The sequence below is a fragment of the Amblyomma americanum genome, chromosome 10 (genome assembly GCF_052857255.1).
Source record: "Amblyomma americanum isolate KBUSLIRL-KWMA chromosome 10, ASM5285725v1, whole genome shotgun sequence".
In the NCBI taxonomy this organism is placed as follows: domain Eukaryota; kingdom Metazoa; phylum Arthropoda; class Arachnida; order Ixodida; family Ixodidae; genus Amblyomma; species Amblyomma americanum.
In genome coordinates, this window is record NC_135506.1 from 4,608,513 (window position 1) to 4,627,474 (window position 18,962).

At 45.3% G+C, this 18,962-nt stretch overlaps 1 protein-coding gene across 1 annotated transcript; it reads left to right on the forward strand.

Annotated features, from left to right (window-relative positions):
• Positions 1-71: 71 nt before the first annotated feature.
• On the forward strand, positions 72-18,441 carry MCPH1 (Microcephalin). The gene is made up of 9 exons (XM_077640709.1): positions 72-250; positions 312-586; positions 1,623-1,716; positions 3,205-3,355; positions 9,837-10,066; positions 11,773-12,030; positions 13,023-13,235; positions 14,287-14,386; positions 17,896-18,441. The coding sequence occupies exons 1-9, from the start codon at positions 167-169 to the stop codon at positions 17,967-17,969; spliced, it is 1,479 nt and encodes a 492-aa protein (XP_077496835.1). The 5' UTR covers positions 72-166; the 3' UTR covers positions 17,970-18,441.
• Positions 18,442-18,962: the final 521 nt, after the last annotated feature.

Genomic DNA, 18,962 nt, shown 5'->3' on the forward strand with positions numbered 1-18,962 from the left:
TTTATTTCTATAGTGCGAATAAAAGCCGATGAGGCTAGACGAGGCCGACTGGTGCGTGCCCTTACGGGCATACCTAGAACGAACAGGAGCGCGAACTGGCGCGGGTCTTTCGCTTGTGGCTTGTCAGTGCAAGTTGGCGATCGAATAGACCGAGTGCACAGCGCAAATGGCTAGCGACGAAAGCCCTCCGTCGAAGAAGGTCCGCTTTGCAGCTGCACCCAGCACTCCCACTACACCGAGAACTGGCCTGGTAAGAAAAAAAAAAACGGGGCATAATTTCGTGAGATTCACGACGCGAACGTTTTGCCCAGGGTGTACCGGAGTCCGTGTATCGGGCGTTCTTGGCCCAGCCAGCGCACAATCCCGATGGGCCACTTCGCGAAGTGTGCGCCTTCGTGGAGGTGCGCGTGAACACAGAGGACGTTTCGTACGTCTTCGAGAGTTTCCTGACGCGGCTGGGAGCCAAAGTGCGCCGCTGCCTGGGCCCAACCGTCACGCATGTGGTGTTCCGCGAAGGCCGTGTGTCCACACGCAACCGGGCCCGCCAGCTGGGCATCCCCGTCGTGGGACCGCTCTGGATTGAAGAGTAAGTTGCTACCCCCATTCGCTTGCACAGCGGGTGAACTCGTCGATCTACCGATCCGAAAGGGAAGACCGCAAACTCTTCATGATTCTACGCGAAGCCTCCGGAAGACTCGGCCACGGCTTCGTTGCCGGGTCCTACCGGACTGGTTTCTCTCGGCAGATAGTGAAACTTGACTCATAAAAGCCCGGGGCTTGGCGGCACGCATGGAGGAGATTAATTCCTAGTTTATGAGGATAAAATATGATCCTAGACGTGCATCAGCGCATGTTTGTCGTGCACTGGTAGTACTGCATCGATGCTAGTGATAGCGCTTGCTCGGTGGTGTTTCAGTCGCTACAAAAAGCGGCGGATGAAAGTGGTGTGCAGCTGACGGGCTTCAACTGCTTAAGCCCCTTTTAAGCCGTCATGTTTATTTACGAAGCCCTAGAACTCTTTAAGGCTTACTCGTAGCTTGCAAGAAGGCAAATGGCTGTGGCGAGATGTTTTGTTTCGATAACTTTTTTTTGGCCTGCATGTAATGAAATGTTATACATTGGATAGGTTTGGTAGCTTTTTAGTGGAGCACATTCCAGACTAGTTGCAAAAGGCAGGGAGCTTGTGTTCGCATTATCTTGGAATGATTGCATTTTTTTTTAGAAAAGCAATGAAGGCCAGTTATCTCTCTGTTTAAAAGTTATGCCTTGATGCTCTTGTTTCATTTGCTTCTGCCTTGCCTCTGTTTAATTTCTCTCCGCCCAAGGCTCTTTTTGTGAACATGCACCTTATGGGTAGAAAGTGCAAGCAGAAATTTAATTTTCAAATTCATGTTTGGGGCATGTTGAGATGACCAAACATGAACTTACTGCAAATGTCATCATAGTATCTGACACTGCCACACATGTGAAATTGATGGAAGTCTGATTACCCTGTGGGCTCCTTATCATGATGTGGTATGTATTTGAACTTTTGGAATAGATCTGTTCTTTTCCAACGTGTGAACATGCGAGCTGGGATCTAGGCAGTGCTTTGCATAATGCTGACAATGTGGTTCACACAGATGCCGTGCCCACTGGAGGATGGCATCTCCCGAACGGTTCCCAGCGAATGTGTCTGCAGCCTACGACTGTCCCATCCTCAGTCGCAAGATAAGGGTGAGCAGTCCGTCTTGATGACATGGACCTTTGCTGCCTTTCTAGAGGAGCCTTGAACAACCATCTTGTCGACCACAGGTCGTGGGTGCTGTAGAGCACTTTGTTGGCAATTTGGTCTTGGATTTCATCAAATGCAGAGCAGGAGCACAGAATATAAACGTACAGTATGCGTCGCCTTTGTGTAAAGTGCTCGAGCAGTGCGCACCACATAATAAAAAGAAATTAAAAAGCAGCCCATGACTTCTGGGCATAGTGCTCGAGACTCTCTTGCTTGAAGGTCTACATGGCTCTATTTTCACACAAGTGTTGCATCTAAAAGTTAGAAGTTGCTACGAGGTGTTGCTATTTACGCAGGAAAGTGCACCGCTCACTCTACACAAGGGTCACACTAACTGTGCAGTGTTTAGTTTATGCTCTTTGCATCGCAGGTTGTGCATCACAGGATACATATGGGGGTAGACCATCCTATTGCAAGCTGCGGTATTAGTTCAAAAAGGAGCTGTAGAAAAGAAAGGATGCCTTACTTCTGTGCTTTGTTTGCAATTTCTGCGTGCTTTGTAGTACAATGCAACTGGAGTACGCATGGCAGTGCAGTCATTGTGCTGCACGCTATAACTTGTCGCAGTACGAAGTTGGAAGGGTGGGGTTCAGGGACCCTTCAATGGAGTAGACACCAGATTTTTGGATGCATATTTTTTTCTTCCAAGTGATATGCTGGACAGTGGTGTACATGAGTCATGACAAGGAATTGATTTACGCCAGCTTTATAATTTATAACTGAAATTTTGTTTCTTGTGTCAGTTCTATTTCAAAAGCTGAACAGCAGCTGCGACATGCAAGACGCATTCAGGTCACATGGGCGAAGCAGCATCAGAGAAAAAAAATTCGGTTGTAAATTATTTACTGCTTGTTGACTCAATCCACGTGGCTGTCTGTTTTCTATTGTGCGATGCATCACTCTATATAGAGAAAGCACAGCTCAAATTTGGTCTCTATTCCTTTAAGCAGTGCTAACCAAGTTAAGCAAGCTAGACTCGTTCATGTTTTGATAACTAGTGACAAATTTTATTTGAGTGACTGCACCATTTCTGCCTTATCAGGCAGGAGCTTATGTTACTTTTGCACTTGCTATTTTCTGATGGGCTGTTACATGTGGTGTAATATCTACCGATTTCCGACTGCATGCTTTCTGCATTAACATTGTTACATGTCTGGGACATCTCATCCCAGGTGCTCATAAGAGTGCCATCAAATACTGCGTTTGTAAATGCTTTGAAGCATTTTGCATGGTGTGCTCGCGAGAAATAATCTGCTTATGTATTCCTGAATTTGTCATGATTTTTGCTACATTTTTGCAAATTATAACCACTTCCACTAGTGCATACAACTTGGTGAGAAATTCCTACTTGTGTTCATCTGGAGTGCCTTGCATACTAATCAAATGATAGCAACGGTTATCATCCAACCTTTCTGTGCTTCCTTTTGCAGAAGCCTCGTTCATTGCGAACCAAGCCAGACTCGCCATCCCCAATCAAGCGTCCGAAGAGGCCAAGACTCTTGGACTTGAAACATGAAGCATTGCTGGAGAGCCCATTGTTGTCACCTGGCACCAAGTGTCTACAGGAGATTGTCACAAGAGGTACCAACAGCAACACCCAATTCCTCTTGTGGCTGATAGATTTTGGCTAAAAACTGCACCAAACTAAAGTGAATTTATGTCCATTTCTTGGAAAAGGTGCCAAACGAGTCAGGGTTTGTACGTGTCATGGACAAGCCAGCTAATGGTGTAGTTTTTGCCACTGTTGTGTGGCCCAGCTTTCTGGCAGTCGATTGGTGCAACTCTCATTCATGGGCAGGCCAGCTACAGAAACGTGATGAAAATTGCTTATGTACTCTATTTACGGCAGCATAGTACAAGAGTTTGGCTCGGGGGCTTTTAGAAAAATTGATTGCAGTTTTGATGTAGCTTATAATAATTTTGAGGGCTGGTTTGATGGAGATGATGGCTAGCGAGATGGCTGCAATTTTGGTGTAACTGATAATAATTTTGAAGGTTGGTTTGAAGGAGATGATGGCTAGCGAGATGGCTGCCTCCTCGGCGATATTAAGGGAGGCAGTCATGACGAAGGCAGAGAAAATAGGGCAGCCGGTATGGTCCGTAACCACGAGCCCAAAGGCATTTTAGTGGTGATACTCAGCAGCATCCACATATGTCACCTCCTCGTTATTGCTGCAGCATTTTAGTAGTCTCCACCTCTTTCTGCCCCTCCACCCCTTTCCTTTTCCCCTTGCCTTTCCACCGCTTCCGACGGTACAGATAAGAGGTAGAGATGGATCTGCACTCAACGAGAGTGGTGCATGTTCGACGTCACTGCAGTATGGCGAGCCCAATGCCCGTGTGTTCTAAGTGCTTATGGTAATAGCAACGACACCCAACTACGAAGCACGTACAGTTGATTGTAGTTACTTGTTTCTCAAACATGCAGCGCATACATGCTGCATGTGCTTTGAAGCCCCGGCACGTCAAGCCACTGTTGAATACTTGTCCGTCGTATAGCCCAGCAACGGAGCGACGGTTACACATACCCGCATGTCATGCCGTTGATAGCACTTGAATGTCTTACCTGTAGGTTAAGACGTCAACGCAGACTCTGTACCTTTCGGCGCAGTTCCTCAAGAGTTGACAAAACGGTCTGATGCTCGATGAAATTATATCCTGTGGCACCACCGTAACCCGGTCAGTTACCGACACCCGAGCAGACTGAACAAAAGAGGATGAATGGAAAAATGTCACCTTCTAAGCTGAATTTAGGGATCCAGCACTGAAGTGCTTATTTTGAAAGCACTGCAATATGGCACTGGAGCTAAACATATGTAAGAGCATTAATGTCCAACACTTTGCAAAGCAGCTACAGCATTTGTGTTCATTTGATTGCCATACTAGCAGTAAGACACAATATCGAAGAAAAAAAAAACAGGTTATTAGGCATACCTATTAAAATGCTGTTTTAGATTGTAACCTTTCAAACTCCTAATTACAGCACTACAGGTAATATTGTTGGCGTAATGTAAAAAACTAGCAGCTGCACCGAGTGGCTGATTTTTGCCTGATGCATGTCAGCAGTTGTGATTTGGGAGTGCTAGTCTATATGGTCCGAAATTTGGTCAGTGTGTAGGCTGGGTTTTATAAGTCCAAATTCTTCCCATTAGCAAAATGTTAGCTGGAGATCTTGCTCTTTTTCGTTGTACACTTAGGGAGTAACATTGTTTCTGAGGGGGCTAACAAATCTGCAAAAATTTCCCGCCTTGGTGGCTTGGCGGCTCACCGACATCACCACATTAAACAGAAAGGACGACAAAACAAAGCCCTGCAGGACGCCCAATTCAACCAGACGAGGCGCGGAGAGAGCCCCCGAAGCACTAACACATATTGGGCTCAAAAAGCCCAGGACATAACGCAACTAACACCCGCTCACCTGTGGCTACTGAGCCCATAGTCGTGAAATCAAATCCTGACTGCAGCGACCTCATTTCGACTGAAGCGGAACGAAAAAGCATTTCCTCAGTGTGCAATGTCAGTGTATGTTAGAAGAACCTTGGATGATTGAATTTAATCCGGATCCCTCTGCTACGTATCTTTTACAGCCCCTGTGCGGTTTCAGGATGCTACACCTCGCATGTATATTTACATCACTCCTCTTTCACTAAAGATATTAAAAAATGAACAGGAACGAAACAAACAAAACAATATCACTATCTCTTGAAGGTATTGTTAGTCTTCTGCAACCAAAAGTATCGCAAGTAGATAGGTACATAATGAAGATTCATGCTTCAGTTAATTTACCTTTTGAGCTGTGGAGCAGCGTCAGGTATCATTCACAGAATTGTGCGCAGGTGTCTTAGTGAAGTCTATATTAGTGAAACGGAAAGGACATCCTCATGTTCTAAAGAGAGAGTAGCCGTTTGGTAGAGTGCGCAGGAATGAGCCAGGAGCACTACATGCCATGCCACAGTACATGACAGAAGTAAAGGGCAGCATAAAACGCAGACATCCCATTTCACCCATAGCAAACAATGAAGCTTGCTATACCAGTACTGTGCAGTTAGGAGTCTTGCACAGCATTTAACCACGTAACATAAAGTTCATGCATAACAGAAAACAGGCAGGGATAGACAGAAATTGATCACATCCCCAGAACAGTTTCTTTTTTTACGATATTTATCCTGGGGTCTATTGTGATTCACATCGTAAACAAAACAGCACGCCTGAAATCCACAGGAAAGAAAACTGATTTCCAAGGCTGAACCCTATTATCACTTGATTCCGTAAAGCCTGCATAGGACGACACATGCAATCAGGTAGAGTTTCTGTAGAGATGCGCAAGCAAAGGGCCAGCGAACAGCAGCAACAAGTCGGTGGGAGCAGCCCTGTCGCTGCTTCACAAGAGACGACAGGCAGCGCAGCTGGCGATCGGCTCATGGCGTATGGGGCGATGTGATTGGTTGCGCTGCACTGGTGAGCATGGCGCCTGGCTTCAACAGGTGGCACGCTGAAGGAAGCTTTGTTGTGAAGCTCCTGGCACAACACCATGCTGGCGATGTTGCAAACTGGGATATGCTAATGTATATGCTTTTACTCTGGCCTTCTGTCACCTGTAGCTAAATTCTTTAACCTTGCTTTTAAACCATTGACTGTAGGATTCACTTCTTGAAAGCAATTTTTAGGACTGAAACTGGTTACCATATTTACACGATTGTAAGTCGACCCTTTTTTTTGAAATTTAAAATTCCGAAGTAGAGGGGGGGGGTCGACTTACAATCGAAACGAAACCTTAAACTGCCAATAAAAGCAAGAAAAAAAATTTATCGGGGACGCTACCGTGATGTTATAAGTTTTTGTTTGCTCTACGGCTCCAAGCGTAGCATTCAGGTATTCTGCGGGCTTTTTGGCCAGGATTTTTCATTTTTTATTTTTACTTCGCACACCGTTACCCACCGCGATGGTTCAGTGCTACTGAACAGGATACCCGGGTTAGAACACGACCGCGGCGGCAGCGTTTCGATGGAAGCGAAATGCAAAGGTGCCCGTGTGCTGTGCGATGTCAGTACAACAGGTTAAAGATCCCCAGGTGGTCGAAATTTTTTGGGAGCCCTTCACTACGGCACCTCGTTCTTCCTTTCTTCTTTCAATCCCTCTTTTATCTCTTCCCTTACAACTGGGTTTCCGCCGATATTTGAGACAAATACTGCTCCACTTCCTTTCCCCCAAAACCAATTTCATTTCATTTTACTGGCGGGAAGGGCCCCTGTTCCAATCGCAGAGTCTGCGCCAGCGCCCGGGAGTGTCGCTAGCTGATGGAAGAGCCGCTATTTCAGTTGGTTGCGCAATAAGTAACAGCAGCGCTTCTGGGGAGTGCCGATGTTTGCTGGAAGAGCCGACGCCCCGACACCGATCACTCTTTTGGTGACTTCCAATCGCAGAGTTGGAGCACTTCTGGAGCAACGTTTTCTGCTCTTTTCGGAGCAACTGTATTCCAAACGCAGATCTGAGGCACGGATTGAGTCTTCCAATCGTAGACAGGGAGCGGTTGCCGAGCCGAGATTGCTCCGTGGAGCAGTCGGGACTGCTCCGCCGAAATCGGCGGATCCGAACGGAAGTTTGCGTGACGTTCTTATTCAGCGGCGATAGCGGCGCCCTACATGCTCTGGCCAGAGCAAGTGTACTCCAATCGCAATTTCAGGTCGCGCGCTCTGCGCCGGATTCAGGCGCTCTGTCACAGAACGTGCAGACCACTCCGGGCCTGCGATTGGAATTCACCATTTGTTTGGTGGTGCTTGGAGTTGGTGCTTTTGACTCGACTGCCGGCCGCGTGCTTCGCCATGAGCTCTCCAGGTTTGAAAAGCTTTCGGGGCTAGTTCACTGCAGCGTTCAAGAGGGAGGCCATCATTTACACCGAAGAAACCAACAACTGCGCGGCGGGCCGCAAGTTCGACCTTTCTGAACGTTTGGTGTGGGAGTGGCGGAAGCAGCGAGACAAAATTTTCGATTGCGACTCCAAGCGAAGAGGTTTCCGCGGGCCGAAGTCGGGACGCTTTCTGGAGCTGGAGGTCAAGCTTGCAGCGTATGTCACCGAAATATGTGATCGGTCCCTTCCAGTGACATACGAAATGATCACGCAACAAGCCCGGGTCTTTGCTGCGGAAGCTGGAATACTCTGAACAGACTTCAAAGCCAGCAAGGCTTGGGCTTCGAAATTTGAAGAGGGCTGGCTTCTCTCTTCGTCGGCGTACTAGTGTATGCCAGAAGCTGCCTGCTGCTTACGAGGAGAAAGTTCTCGCCTTCCATAGGCACTACCTCAAGCTCCGCGACTCGCGCGATACCTGCTCGGCCAAATCGGCAATGCGGACGAGACTCACGTCTACTTCGACATGACGAGCAACACAACAGTGAGCGTGAGGGGAGCTCGCGAGGTTAAGCTTCTCACGACAGGAAACGAGAAACTTCGGTTCACTCTTATGCTATCAGGCTTGGCAGATGGCACAAAGCTCCGACCGTACATCGAAAAGAAAAACTATGCCAAAGGAAATGTTCCCGAAAGGTGTGATTGTGCGAGTGAACGAAAAGGGCTTTATGACGGACGACTTAGTTATTGATTGGTACCGTCGGGTGTGGCTTTTGAGGCCAGGGGCATCCCTCAAAAATCGCAATCCGAACCTCCTCGTGCTGGACTCATTTCGTGGCCACCTTACCGCGAAAGTGAAGGCAGAGCTCCGAAAAGAAGATACAGATATGCTGGTGATTCCCGGCGGTCTGACGGGGCAACTGCAGCCGCTAGACGTTGGCTTTAACAAGCCATTCAAGGACTTGCTCCGGCGTGAATATGACGAGTGGCTGGCGGCAGAAGGGCGGGAACTTACGCCAACGGGGCGCGTGAAGAGAGCCTCCCTGGCGGCAGAAGGGCGGGTGGGTGGGTGATTTTTGCTTTGGCGGCCGTTCCACGCGATGTCGTGGTGCGGTCATTTAGGAAGTGCGGGCTTTCCATGGAGGACGATGTGCTGTGGGATCGCAGCGGCGACGATGACGACAGCAGTACCACTGAAGATGACTCAAGTGAGGATGAATAGCCCACCTATGCAATAAATTTCGTTTTTGAAGCGCTCCACCAGTGTTTTTTTTTTTTTTCGGACATGCGATTTGGGGGGCTGACTTACATTCGCGTCAACTTTTTTTTTTTCCGGACATGCGATTTGGGGGGGTCGACTTACAGTCGTGTAAATACAGTACTTTAGATGCTGCAGGAGTGTCTTAAGGGGGGTGAGGATCTTAAGAACTTTTTAGTTTGTGAACACAGCTTGATGAAACTTGGCCTGCAGGTGTATCATAGAATGCTAATTTCAAATATCTCACATGGAAAGAAATATATGGCAAAATAACATCCCATATTAGGCCATTTTTTACGGGCCTTTATGATAATTGCTCAGTTAGAAAGCTTTCTTTAGAATATGTACACATTTTCAAAGGTCCACCGTACATCCTAAAGTTTTCCTTTTTTTTTAAACATGATAGATTAGCAATTAAGTGAACTGTTGGCTAATTACTGCCACGTTTTTTCTTTCCAACTTTGTTATTTATTTCTGATTAACAAAATGCCTCTATATGCATTTGTTAGCTTTAGGGTGTGTTGGACCTTTGCAAATGTCTGCATATTCTTAGAGAAGCTTTTTTTTTTAACTGAGAAATTTCCATAAAGGCCTGTAAGAAATGACCTAATCAGGATAGGTTATTTTGCCGTATATTTCCTTCCAGGTGAGGTATTTGAAATCTAAATGCATATTCAAAATCATCATTCTATGATATACCGGCATGCTAAGTTTCAACAAGATGACTCGAAAAATAAATTTTAAAACCTTCGAACCCCCTTAAGGCAGGCTAAATCATATGTGCTTATAAGATGGGGGCTACACCAGTTACGACAGAGTAAAGGAATGTGAAAACGTCATTCATCAGCGTGCGGGGCACTTTGATGGAGTGCCCCCAAGCATTTCTTTGGCCTAACATGTTGCAACTTGCTGCTTTTCAAACAAGAAATCCTTGCAATCATTTCTGTGGTGCATTGCAGTGAAGGAGCAAGAGTCTCGTATGCTGCTGAACGACATTGCCTGCACACCACTGAAAGAGGTGCCTGGCGCACCAGTGAATGACTTGTATGGTACACCGCTGAGTGATGTACCACGCGAACCACTGAGGGAGGTAACCACCCCACCGAGAAAGTGCTCTCCTTCAGTACCGCCTTCCAGCCCACACCACCGCACCAGTCGGCGCAGCCTGGAGGACTTTGAGGCAAAAGTGGTGAGTGGCCCTCATTTCTGATGGCTTCATTTGGAAGTTGTCCAGTAGTTATGAGAGTTTGTTACAGCACTGTTGGGATGGACCCTTACTACCTAGTTTTTTGCAACATGAAAGAAGGATGTGAAGGTTGGGAACAGCTTTACATGCTACTTGTGTCAGTCAGGAGTGTAAAATATTTGTGAAACACTTGAAATATTTTGCATGAAGTAACGTTTAGTGTTGCTTGGTTTAATGATGCTTAGTTTAATTTTATACGACGCCATTGGTCTTGCCCAGTTGAAGCTCTTCCATCCATGCTTCTGTGGCCCAGATGCTGGGAAGTGTAGAAACATGAAATTCATTGTCTGCACTTTGCTATAACTTTATTTTACCCATTGGACAGGCTTTTGATTTTGCCGAGAAATTCGCTCTAGTTTAGTCATTTTCAGCTTCCAGATGTATGAAGCACCTCTTTCACTCATTTCCTGCTTTCAGTAAAAGCCTTAAGAAATGGCAGCTCAAGCCCTTTTTATTGAGCCAAAGAAAGGCCTTTTGTAGTTTGCACTAGCTGCATTTTTAATGCTAGTGTTTCTGACTTGGACTCTGACGACAAAACAAAGTTAGCCTGGATTTATGACTTGCTTCTTCCTAATGATGGCAGCAGCTGGTCAGGCAGCTGGTGGAGCTGTTATAAGCTGCAGATATGAAAAAAAAAATTGGCAGACAGTCATATGAACTGATGTAGTAGCAGAGGACTTTTGCCTTCCACTTTACATTGGTTGCCTTCCCATTGCATCTTTGAATTTTATTTCAGTGTCACTTTTTTGTTTCACTGCTGCACGTGCTTCTGGAGGGTGAGCACAGGTGGTGAGTGGCGGTGAGTATGTGGTGGGTGGAGGTGGGGTAGGGAAGCGGGTTGATAAGAATGGGCTGCCTCAAGTTCACTCACCAAAGGACCGGTTGCTATCATTTGCTTGCCTTGCTATTGACTCTCCATCCTTTGTTGCTGTTGCCTTGACAGGGTGGTGACAGGTGAAGGGTGTGTGGGTGGCATGGGCTGAAGGGTGGCGCATTTGGAGGGTTACTTCGCTCATTCGCCGTCACACGCCCTACTATTGCCATCGTAGTAAAAGGAAAGACGGATATCACTACCTCTGGTCATTTCCATAAGTATTCTGTGGCGGTGTTGCTGAGAATTTTTATTGAAAAGGATGAAAGATGAAAGACTGCACACCTGAATATTGAGGAAACTTTTGTATCGCTGCCGCTGGCACTTTTACTACTCGTGAATAATGAAAACAAAGGTCAAGCTCAAGGTCGTCACGAGCTTGAATTCAGGTGGTGGGAAAAATTATTTCAACTTAACTACAAATTTGCCGGCAAGGAAAGCGTCTTTTACTACCAAACAAACATCAACACATTCGTCAAAGGCCCAGCTGTCGGTTATTTTTGAGAACGAAAACCTCACAATTCTGGACAAAGGGATAGAACAAAGCCCTGCAGTGAAATATATATTGGGTAAACCAGGCTATGCTTAAACAGATGCTTGAGAAAGCACCACACAAAGCTGGAATGATTTGCAACCTTAATCTTGTTGGGTCTATCTAGGGGCTAAGGTGCCAGCTCTTTTGTGCACAACGCAGTGAATTCCAGTGTCGCTAATGGTACTCCATATATTGTTCAAATGAGCGAGTGAAGACATTTTGCTGTAAACTCATTTTTTCCAGAGTCGAGCCCGTGCGCGTGCCCTTGGCCAGGCCTCGTGGCTTGAGGGTCCGAACCTGGTCGTGACAGGACTGGAACCAGCCAACCGCGATGCTGTCATTGCTGTGGTCACGGCTCTGGGTGGCTTCACAGTCGGAATGGAGGTCACTGAGCACACCACGCACGTTGTCTGCGGTACGGTGGATGAAAAGCCACGAAGAACCCTCAGTGTGCTGTTTGCCTTGGCCAGGGGCAACTGCTGGCTTCTGCCCGACCAGTGGGTGAGTACCGTTGCTGGCAAGGTTTGCCTGCAGAACCTCACTATGTCATCATCAGCCTAACTGCGTCCACTGCAGGACAAAGGCCTCAGATTAACACTCTGTGACATTTTTTTGGAAATGAGGAGAAAGCTGCAGGGATGGAGCACCTGTAACGGTGTCGCTCCACCAAATGCAGTAAAACCTCATTGAAAAAGCATCTGCATGTGCATTGTTTGGCAGTGAAGTCAGATGTTGGAGAGTCAAGCAATTAGTCCAGTATTGCATTTTGAGACTACCTGGTTTTTTCTGTAGTTTTTACATGCGCTAGTTGTACACATGAAGGGCCTCGTGTTTGGTGAGTGCTGTCTTTCCCACTGCCGCACACTGCAGGAGTAAGCTGCATGAACTTGACAAGGCGGGCTATTTTTTAACCAAATACTGAGTGCAAGATGTACTAACACAAATTCAGAGATCTGGACGGTACTAATGTCAACCGGTGCAGTCAGTGCTGGTACTCAGTGGTTTCTCACTGTTCCATGCACCATTTCAGTTTCTTGCACTTGTTTTGTGTAGATGACTTTACCTCTCAGTTTACAATGCTGTTGTGCTGCACCTGTAAGTTTTCTGTCCCATACCAGGCATGTAGAACTAATAAAAACAGTAAAAAGTATAAACACTGGAATGATGCTGTTTTCATATAGACATTGGATTTTTTAAAAGTAATTGAGGTTATTATTGAAAGACCAACAGGTAGCGCTGCTGTTGATGTAGCAGTCCCAAAGTGCCACCTTTTGGTGGCACTTGTAACTACGTATTCTGGCAATAAAAGGTTTCATTATTAAGAGAAATACCATGTCTTTCTGTGCAATTCTGCAAAAAACATTGTATCGCCATCTGTACTTTTCAATTGATTTGAATGTTTACGTTCGTTACTTTTGGATCACCTAGTGTTTTCACGCTTAATAAACATTGCTGAAATCTCACTGACTGCGCTGGTGTTGCATCTGCCACAGGCGTACCGGTCCCTCGAGAGCGGCTGCTGGCTGGATGAGGAGCCCTTTGCATTCAGCCGGCCCCGGTGTGTGGTGAAGCGGAAGCGGAAAAGGACCACGTGTGTGGTTGCACCCTCTCAGCTGCTCGCAGGCATGGGCCCCTTCTATGTTGGACCAGTGACAGCACCCCCACCCCAACGCATCCGCGAGCTGCTGCAGCTATTGGGTGCAGAGGTAATGACTTGCAGAGGGAAGGGCATGGCCTCCGCAGGCTTTGACATTTTATTGATTATTGATTTCTTCATTTTATAATTGACTTAATGCTGGACTACATGTAAAGGAGTACACTTACTTGCAATGATGTGTTGGTAGTTGTCTATGACCGGTAAATAACTTTAGAATTGAATTTCTTCTCCAATGATATTTCAGTTCGGTACCATTTGCAAAAAATTAGTTTAGGGGGTACAGATGCACCATTTTTGCATGTTGATGTTTTTCCCTTGAACAGGCACAGCAATCATGAAAATGGATTGAGAGCACAGTGTGATCATGAGCCAGTTTTTTATTGTCTCAGATATCTGGCACAAGATCACTAGCTCATATCTTCATCACGCGCTGGAAAGCAGCCTTTCAGGCTTTTTCCTTTTGCTTAGACCGTGGGTCACTGTTTCAGTTTCAGTGTGAATGCAAATGTGGAACTGTTTGTGAGACCCAAGTTGCTCTTCCTGTGTAACCTCTCGCAAATAATCATTAATTGAACTGCCACCTGCCACGGTGGGCAGTTTGCTCACAATCTGGTGGGTAGGTTGTGATGACGCCTCGAGGTCACGTGACCTAGGTGGCACACCTGCCACCTAGGGGGCCCACTAGGGCAGGTTGCTCACGACCAGGTGGGCACACAGAGGAACCGTACACACAGTGGCTGAGTGGAAGCTCTACTGCTAACGCACTAAAAAAGAACAATTCCGTTCTGTACTGTTTGCCATGGAAGTTATGTGCTATATGTGGTACTTGTTTGGCTAAGGCCTAACGAGTGCCACGAGTGCCTTATAGCTTTGCCTTAGTGCAACCATCGAGGGTAAAGCTTCCCAAGTGGAATATTTGCATTGAAGGCTACCTGTGTTCGTGATGAAAATGTGACTGTAGTGAAGAAATTTTGGTGAGCCTTCTATTTTTTCAGTGTGGTGCATGGTGTAAGTGCACCGTGCTGAACCTTGTTATTATAGGCCAGGTTGACACTGCACCACTGGCCAACAGAATGAAATGCATGTCACCATCCTTGCAGGTGTCCTCGTCGTACCTTCGCTGCAACGTGGTGTTGGGGGATCCCCAGCGGCGCCACTGGCTGTCCCAGGTCACGCACGTCTCCGAGAATTGGCTACTCGGTATGTCTCCTGTAATGTGCGAGATTAGAAGGGTCAGTGCAAACGGAAATGGCGACCACAGTCTGTCAGTAGCCAGTAGCAGCCTGCCCACTGGGCTACGAACGAACTTAGCTTGGTAGATTCCCATTAAGACGAAATATTGGATATGACGAACAGTGTGAGACCTTTTGGTTGGTTCCCAATAGGATTCAGTGTAAAAAGAACCCCTGTTTCGCACATGATTTGGTTAAGACGAACTTTCGCAGCAACTGAACACCGGCAGTCCTGTGCAGTGGCACTCACAGGGCTCCTGCATGGCACTGTTAAGCACAGGAAAAATGCGTAGCGCTTCCACACGAAAAAGCGCGCCCTGACACGATAGCTTCCGCTTAGCTCCGTTCCATCATGCGGAGAATCTTTCTTGCAAATGCGGAAAAGGCAAGCCACATTCAGTCCTGCCTGTGCAAGGTGCAGAAATGTCAAATCTCTGCATTAGCTGCCATGGTGGCTCAATAGTTATGGTGCTCTGCTGCTGACCCAAAAGATGCGGTTTCGATCCAAGCTGCAGCGGTCTCATTTCGTTGGAGGCGAAATGCTAGAGGCCTGTGTACTGTGCAATTGCCGCGGCTGGCAACATTCTTTTCCTTCCCCTTTTTTTTAAATTCATTTTTGAATAAACTACTACGACTACTACTACTACGACTACTACTGTGCAATGTCAGTGCACTTTAAAGAAACCCAGGTGGTCGAAATTGGTGTCCCTCATAGCCTAAGTTGGTTTAGGACGTTAAAACCCTGTACACCATACTCCATAAAATTTCGCCATTGTGCACGCGTCACGTGCCACACATTGCCACTGGCGGATTAAAGGCACGTAGGCATGGAGCAGACCCTCTCGCTGACTTCATTCTTAAACAGTTGGGAATGATTGCAACGAGGAAGCTGCTCCAAAATTCTCTACCTTATAACGTTGCCCCAAAATGCTCTTCCGTAAGCTGTATAACAAATTTTCAAGCGTTAAACTCAAATATAACCAATGTTTGGCTGCTAATGCTTTCAAACCATCTACCGAGGATCGCCAAAGTTTTTTTCCTTTGGTCCTGAATTCATTTTTTGCATAACCTGCAGTAACGTCTCTTTTAATAGAAAATACTGAGATCAAATTTAGGTTGGCCTTTATCAGTAGATTACCGCATCCTAATGAGAAAGTACTTGCACTAAAAACGGCTTTTTTGAGCTAGAAAAGGTAAAAAACTGACTGCCAGTAATCACACCTGTGTTATGCGAGATTTGGTGGCAGATGTTTGTGGTAATGAATTCACGATTTGTTGCAATCATTAGCTCGCACAACTGCACACTGAGGGTGCCATTCCACCTCGTTTATCACTCACCCGATGTTCAGAGATAGCAAAGGTAACGTGAATGAACTTGCGGTAGATCTTGGCAAAAAGATATTGGAAGATGTTTCAAAAGCAGGGTGGTGACTTATGGAGAGAAGTTCAGGATTAAAAATTTAAGTAACATCAATACGATTTATATGTGAAGAAAAATGGGGAATTTATAGGTAATATCGTTATATTCGACATATTACGTAGTTAGAGAAGTATAAATAAAATATCAACCTACCGGTGCTCTTAACATCTATCCATTCGTCCACTTCCTTTGCGTTACGCCAGCGACATGGGGTTTTTCGCACATTTTGAGTTGATAGTCTCTTCATATTCCTTAGTCCTCTCTCTCTGCTACAACAAACTGTTTTTTCAAACTAACGAGTGGAACCATTTTCGAAACAGTAAAAACAGCAGACCAAAACTCTGTCCGTGGCAGGGGCCATGCTTTGCCTGATGCAGCAATGATGTCGCAAGCACTAATAAAAAAAACACTCACACTAGCGTCGAATGGCTGAAGTGGAGACTGAAAACAATGAGTTTTTCCATAAGATGCCCGAGACAACCTATTACAAGCCTCAAAGTTTTGTGAGTGAAGCGGGGAGTGAATATTAATGAGCGGGGAATGTTTGTAATGCCAAAAATTCAGTGTTGCCTGTTGTAGAAATTGTCTGAACTGAGACTATTCATCAGGATATTAATCAGGCATAACTGCTAATTTTCATGGAATTGTCCCTCCTCCTTGAAACATAGTGAGCCTCCTTTAAGTGGACGGTTTTATTGATTATGGTTTTACTGTTGTAGATATCACGCAGAAACTTTAATCTGAATACTTTTCCTCGCTGGGGTAAGTTTCCACCCCAGTGGTTCTCGAAGTTCGGAGCTCTAAACATGGAAATTGCATTTCCTAGTTACAAATCTCATGGCACACTTCTGTACTCGCACAAATTTGTCTTTTAAAATGTTCGTAAACTGATCCCAAGCCATGCATTCATATTCAAGAATTGGCCTAACATTCATGACGTGCAATGTTCCTTTTAGGGATGAAGAAGTATGCTTGAATTTCTTTGAAAGAGGCAGAGATGGGCTTCGGCAGTTATAGTGTCAACATGTGCAGTCCAACGCATTGTTACTGTAAACATGAGATAGAGATACTTGACGCTGTGCTTTGTCTGGAGGAAAGACTGATTCAAAATATAGTTGCACAGACCTTGTTTTTTTTTTTGTTTATAAAGTGCATGTGATAACATTTTGCTGTTTGAGTCATTTTCTATTTTTTACGCCATACGCTTACCTTATCTAGATCGGACTGCAGTTTCAAAAAATTCTAGGGGCATGTTTAGTAATTTCAAAGCTGTGACTCCCGGTAACAGCTCTCACTGTAAAAAATGAAATGTGGCTATCACCACTACTGGCCGTCTTAGCAGGCAAACGGTATGCCAAGACCGTTTCTTTTGTGTGGATCCCTGAGGGAGAGTTTTCCGCCATTCATTTCTGAAATGGTGATAGTTTTTGCTCTTGATATCAGAAATTTCTACCAATTTTGTCCTTCTGGAAATCAGTATTTTGACCATAATATTAAAGTTTAATCACCGTGCAGGCTTATTTTCATCAGTAGAGCTTCATCAGTATCATTCCTGACCAGACAAACTTTCGTCGAGCCCTGGACTATACTAAAGTTGTTCTAATAACCATGCAGTTACTAAACTTGTGTTTGTAGTGAAATTCATTAGAGTCGATTCACAAGTAGTACAAGTGCCCCTGTGCACCTCTTATAACACATCTTGTAAAGTGTTTTCTCAAAAAAAGCCTGCACTGAAACTCCTTCTTAATGTCCTGTTCACAGGAGAGCTGCATACTGGAATGTGTTTGAGCTTTAGAAAACATGGCTTCGTAACGCAGCAAAAGTGTTTGTGAATTTCATTTCTATTAAAATAATTGTGACATAACTGCCCTTGTAAGAATACCTCATATCGTTTGCCACTGCAGGAGGCATTCGTTTCACTTTCTTAGTTCACATGCATACACTAGTTTCATTCAGCAAGAAATTCAGCATTAAAGCTTGCTTGCGATTTTATGATCTTGCTTTCTTTTGCTTGTAATGAGTTTTTATATAAAAGACCGTTTTGTTTTCTTTTGCAGACTGTGTTTCCAAGCATCACGTTCTGCCGTTTGACAACTATCGGCTACAGAAGCCAGCTGACGGCAGCAACTGACCAGCATCTAGTCACGCGAGCAATTTTTATCTTGGACGAAATTCTCGAATGTAATGGATTTTAGTTCTTAGCTTTATATTTTCAGATTATGCTCTTAACAAATTTGACAAGACTCAGTGGGTCTTTAAGCTTGCTGATGTCGCCACCTTTATATATTAGCCACAATCATGCAACTTCACCTCAGTGTTTTCTGGGAAGTCTCATCAATTCTGTGCTTTTGCAGTTTTGGTCACTATGTATAATTCTAGACTTCTCTCAGGCCTCATTCCCTGGCTAGCCCCGCGCAAGATTTCACTGGTTTTGCTGTGGGGATAACAAGTGCAGTATGTTGAAAATGTCTTGTGATCTTGTGCATTAAACACGCAAAGATGCTTCCCCAGGCACATGCTTCCACATCATCTTCCTGCATGCAAGCAATGTATAATGGAACTGGAAAGCATCAAAGATGAAACACCCTTGATGAATTGTGTGTAAAAAAAAAAAAAAAAAAACCTTTGGTGAATGATGTTTCACAAGGCATTTTTGGAGCGTTTTTTTTTTTTTTTTGAGGATCGTAGCAGCCGTTTGTTTAATGAGGCTCGCATGTATAGTTTTGCTTTGAAGAAATGCCTGAAACCTTTGTGGCAAAAGCACTCTAATGTTGCCATATGTGAATATTTTGCATGAAAGTGAACGAGAAAAATGTCACTGCTAAATTTGTTGTAGTTGCTTAGTGGCTATGGCGTACAGCTGCTGATTCCAAGGTTGCAGGATCAAATCCCAGCCATGACAGCTGGATTTCAGTGGGGCCTTGATGCAAATATGCCCAAGGCAGTCAATAGGAGCAAAGAAATTAATGGCACAATATTTAACCCTTGCCGTTTGGGTTATGTTAAGTTAGGTCTGTATGATGATTCCCTGCCTTTCCTCTTCTTCCTCCTCCTAGGTCTGGAGAAAGGAAAGGCATGGTAACTGTCTCGTGCTGGGTGGGTAACTGAGCATATACCCGTGTGC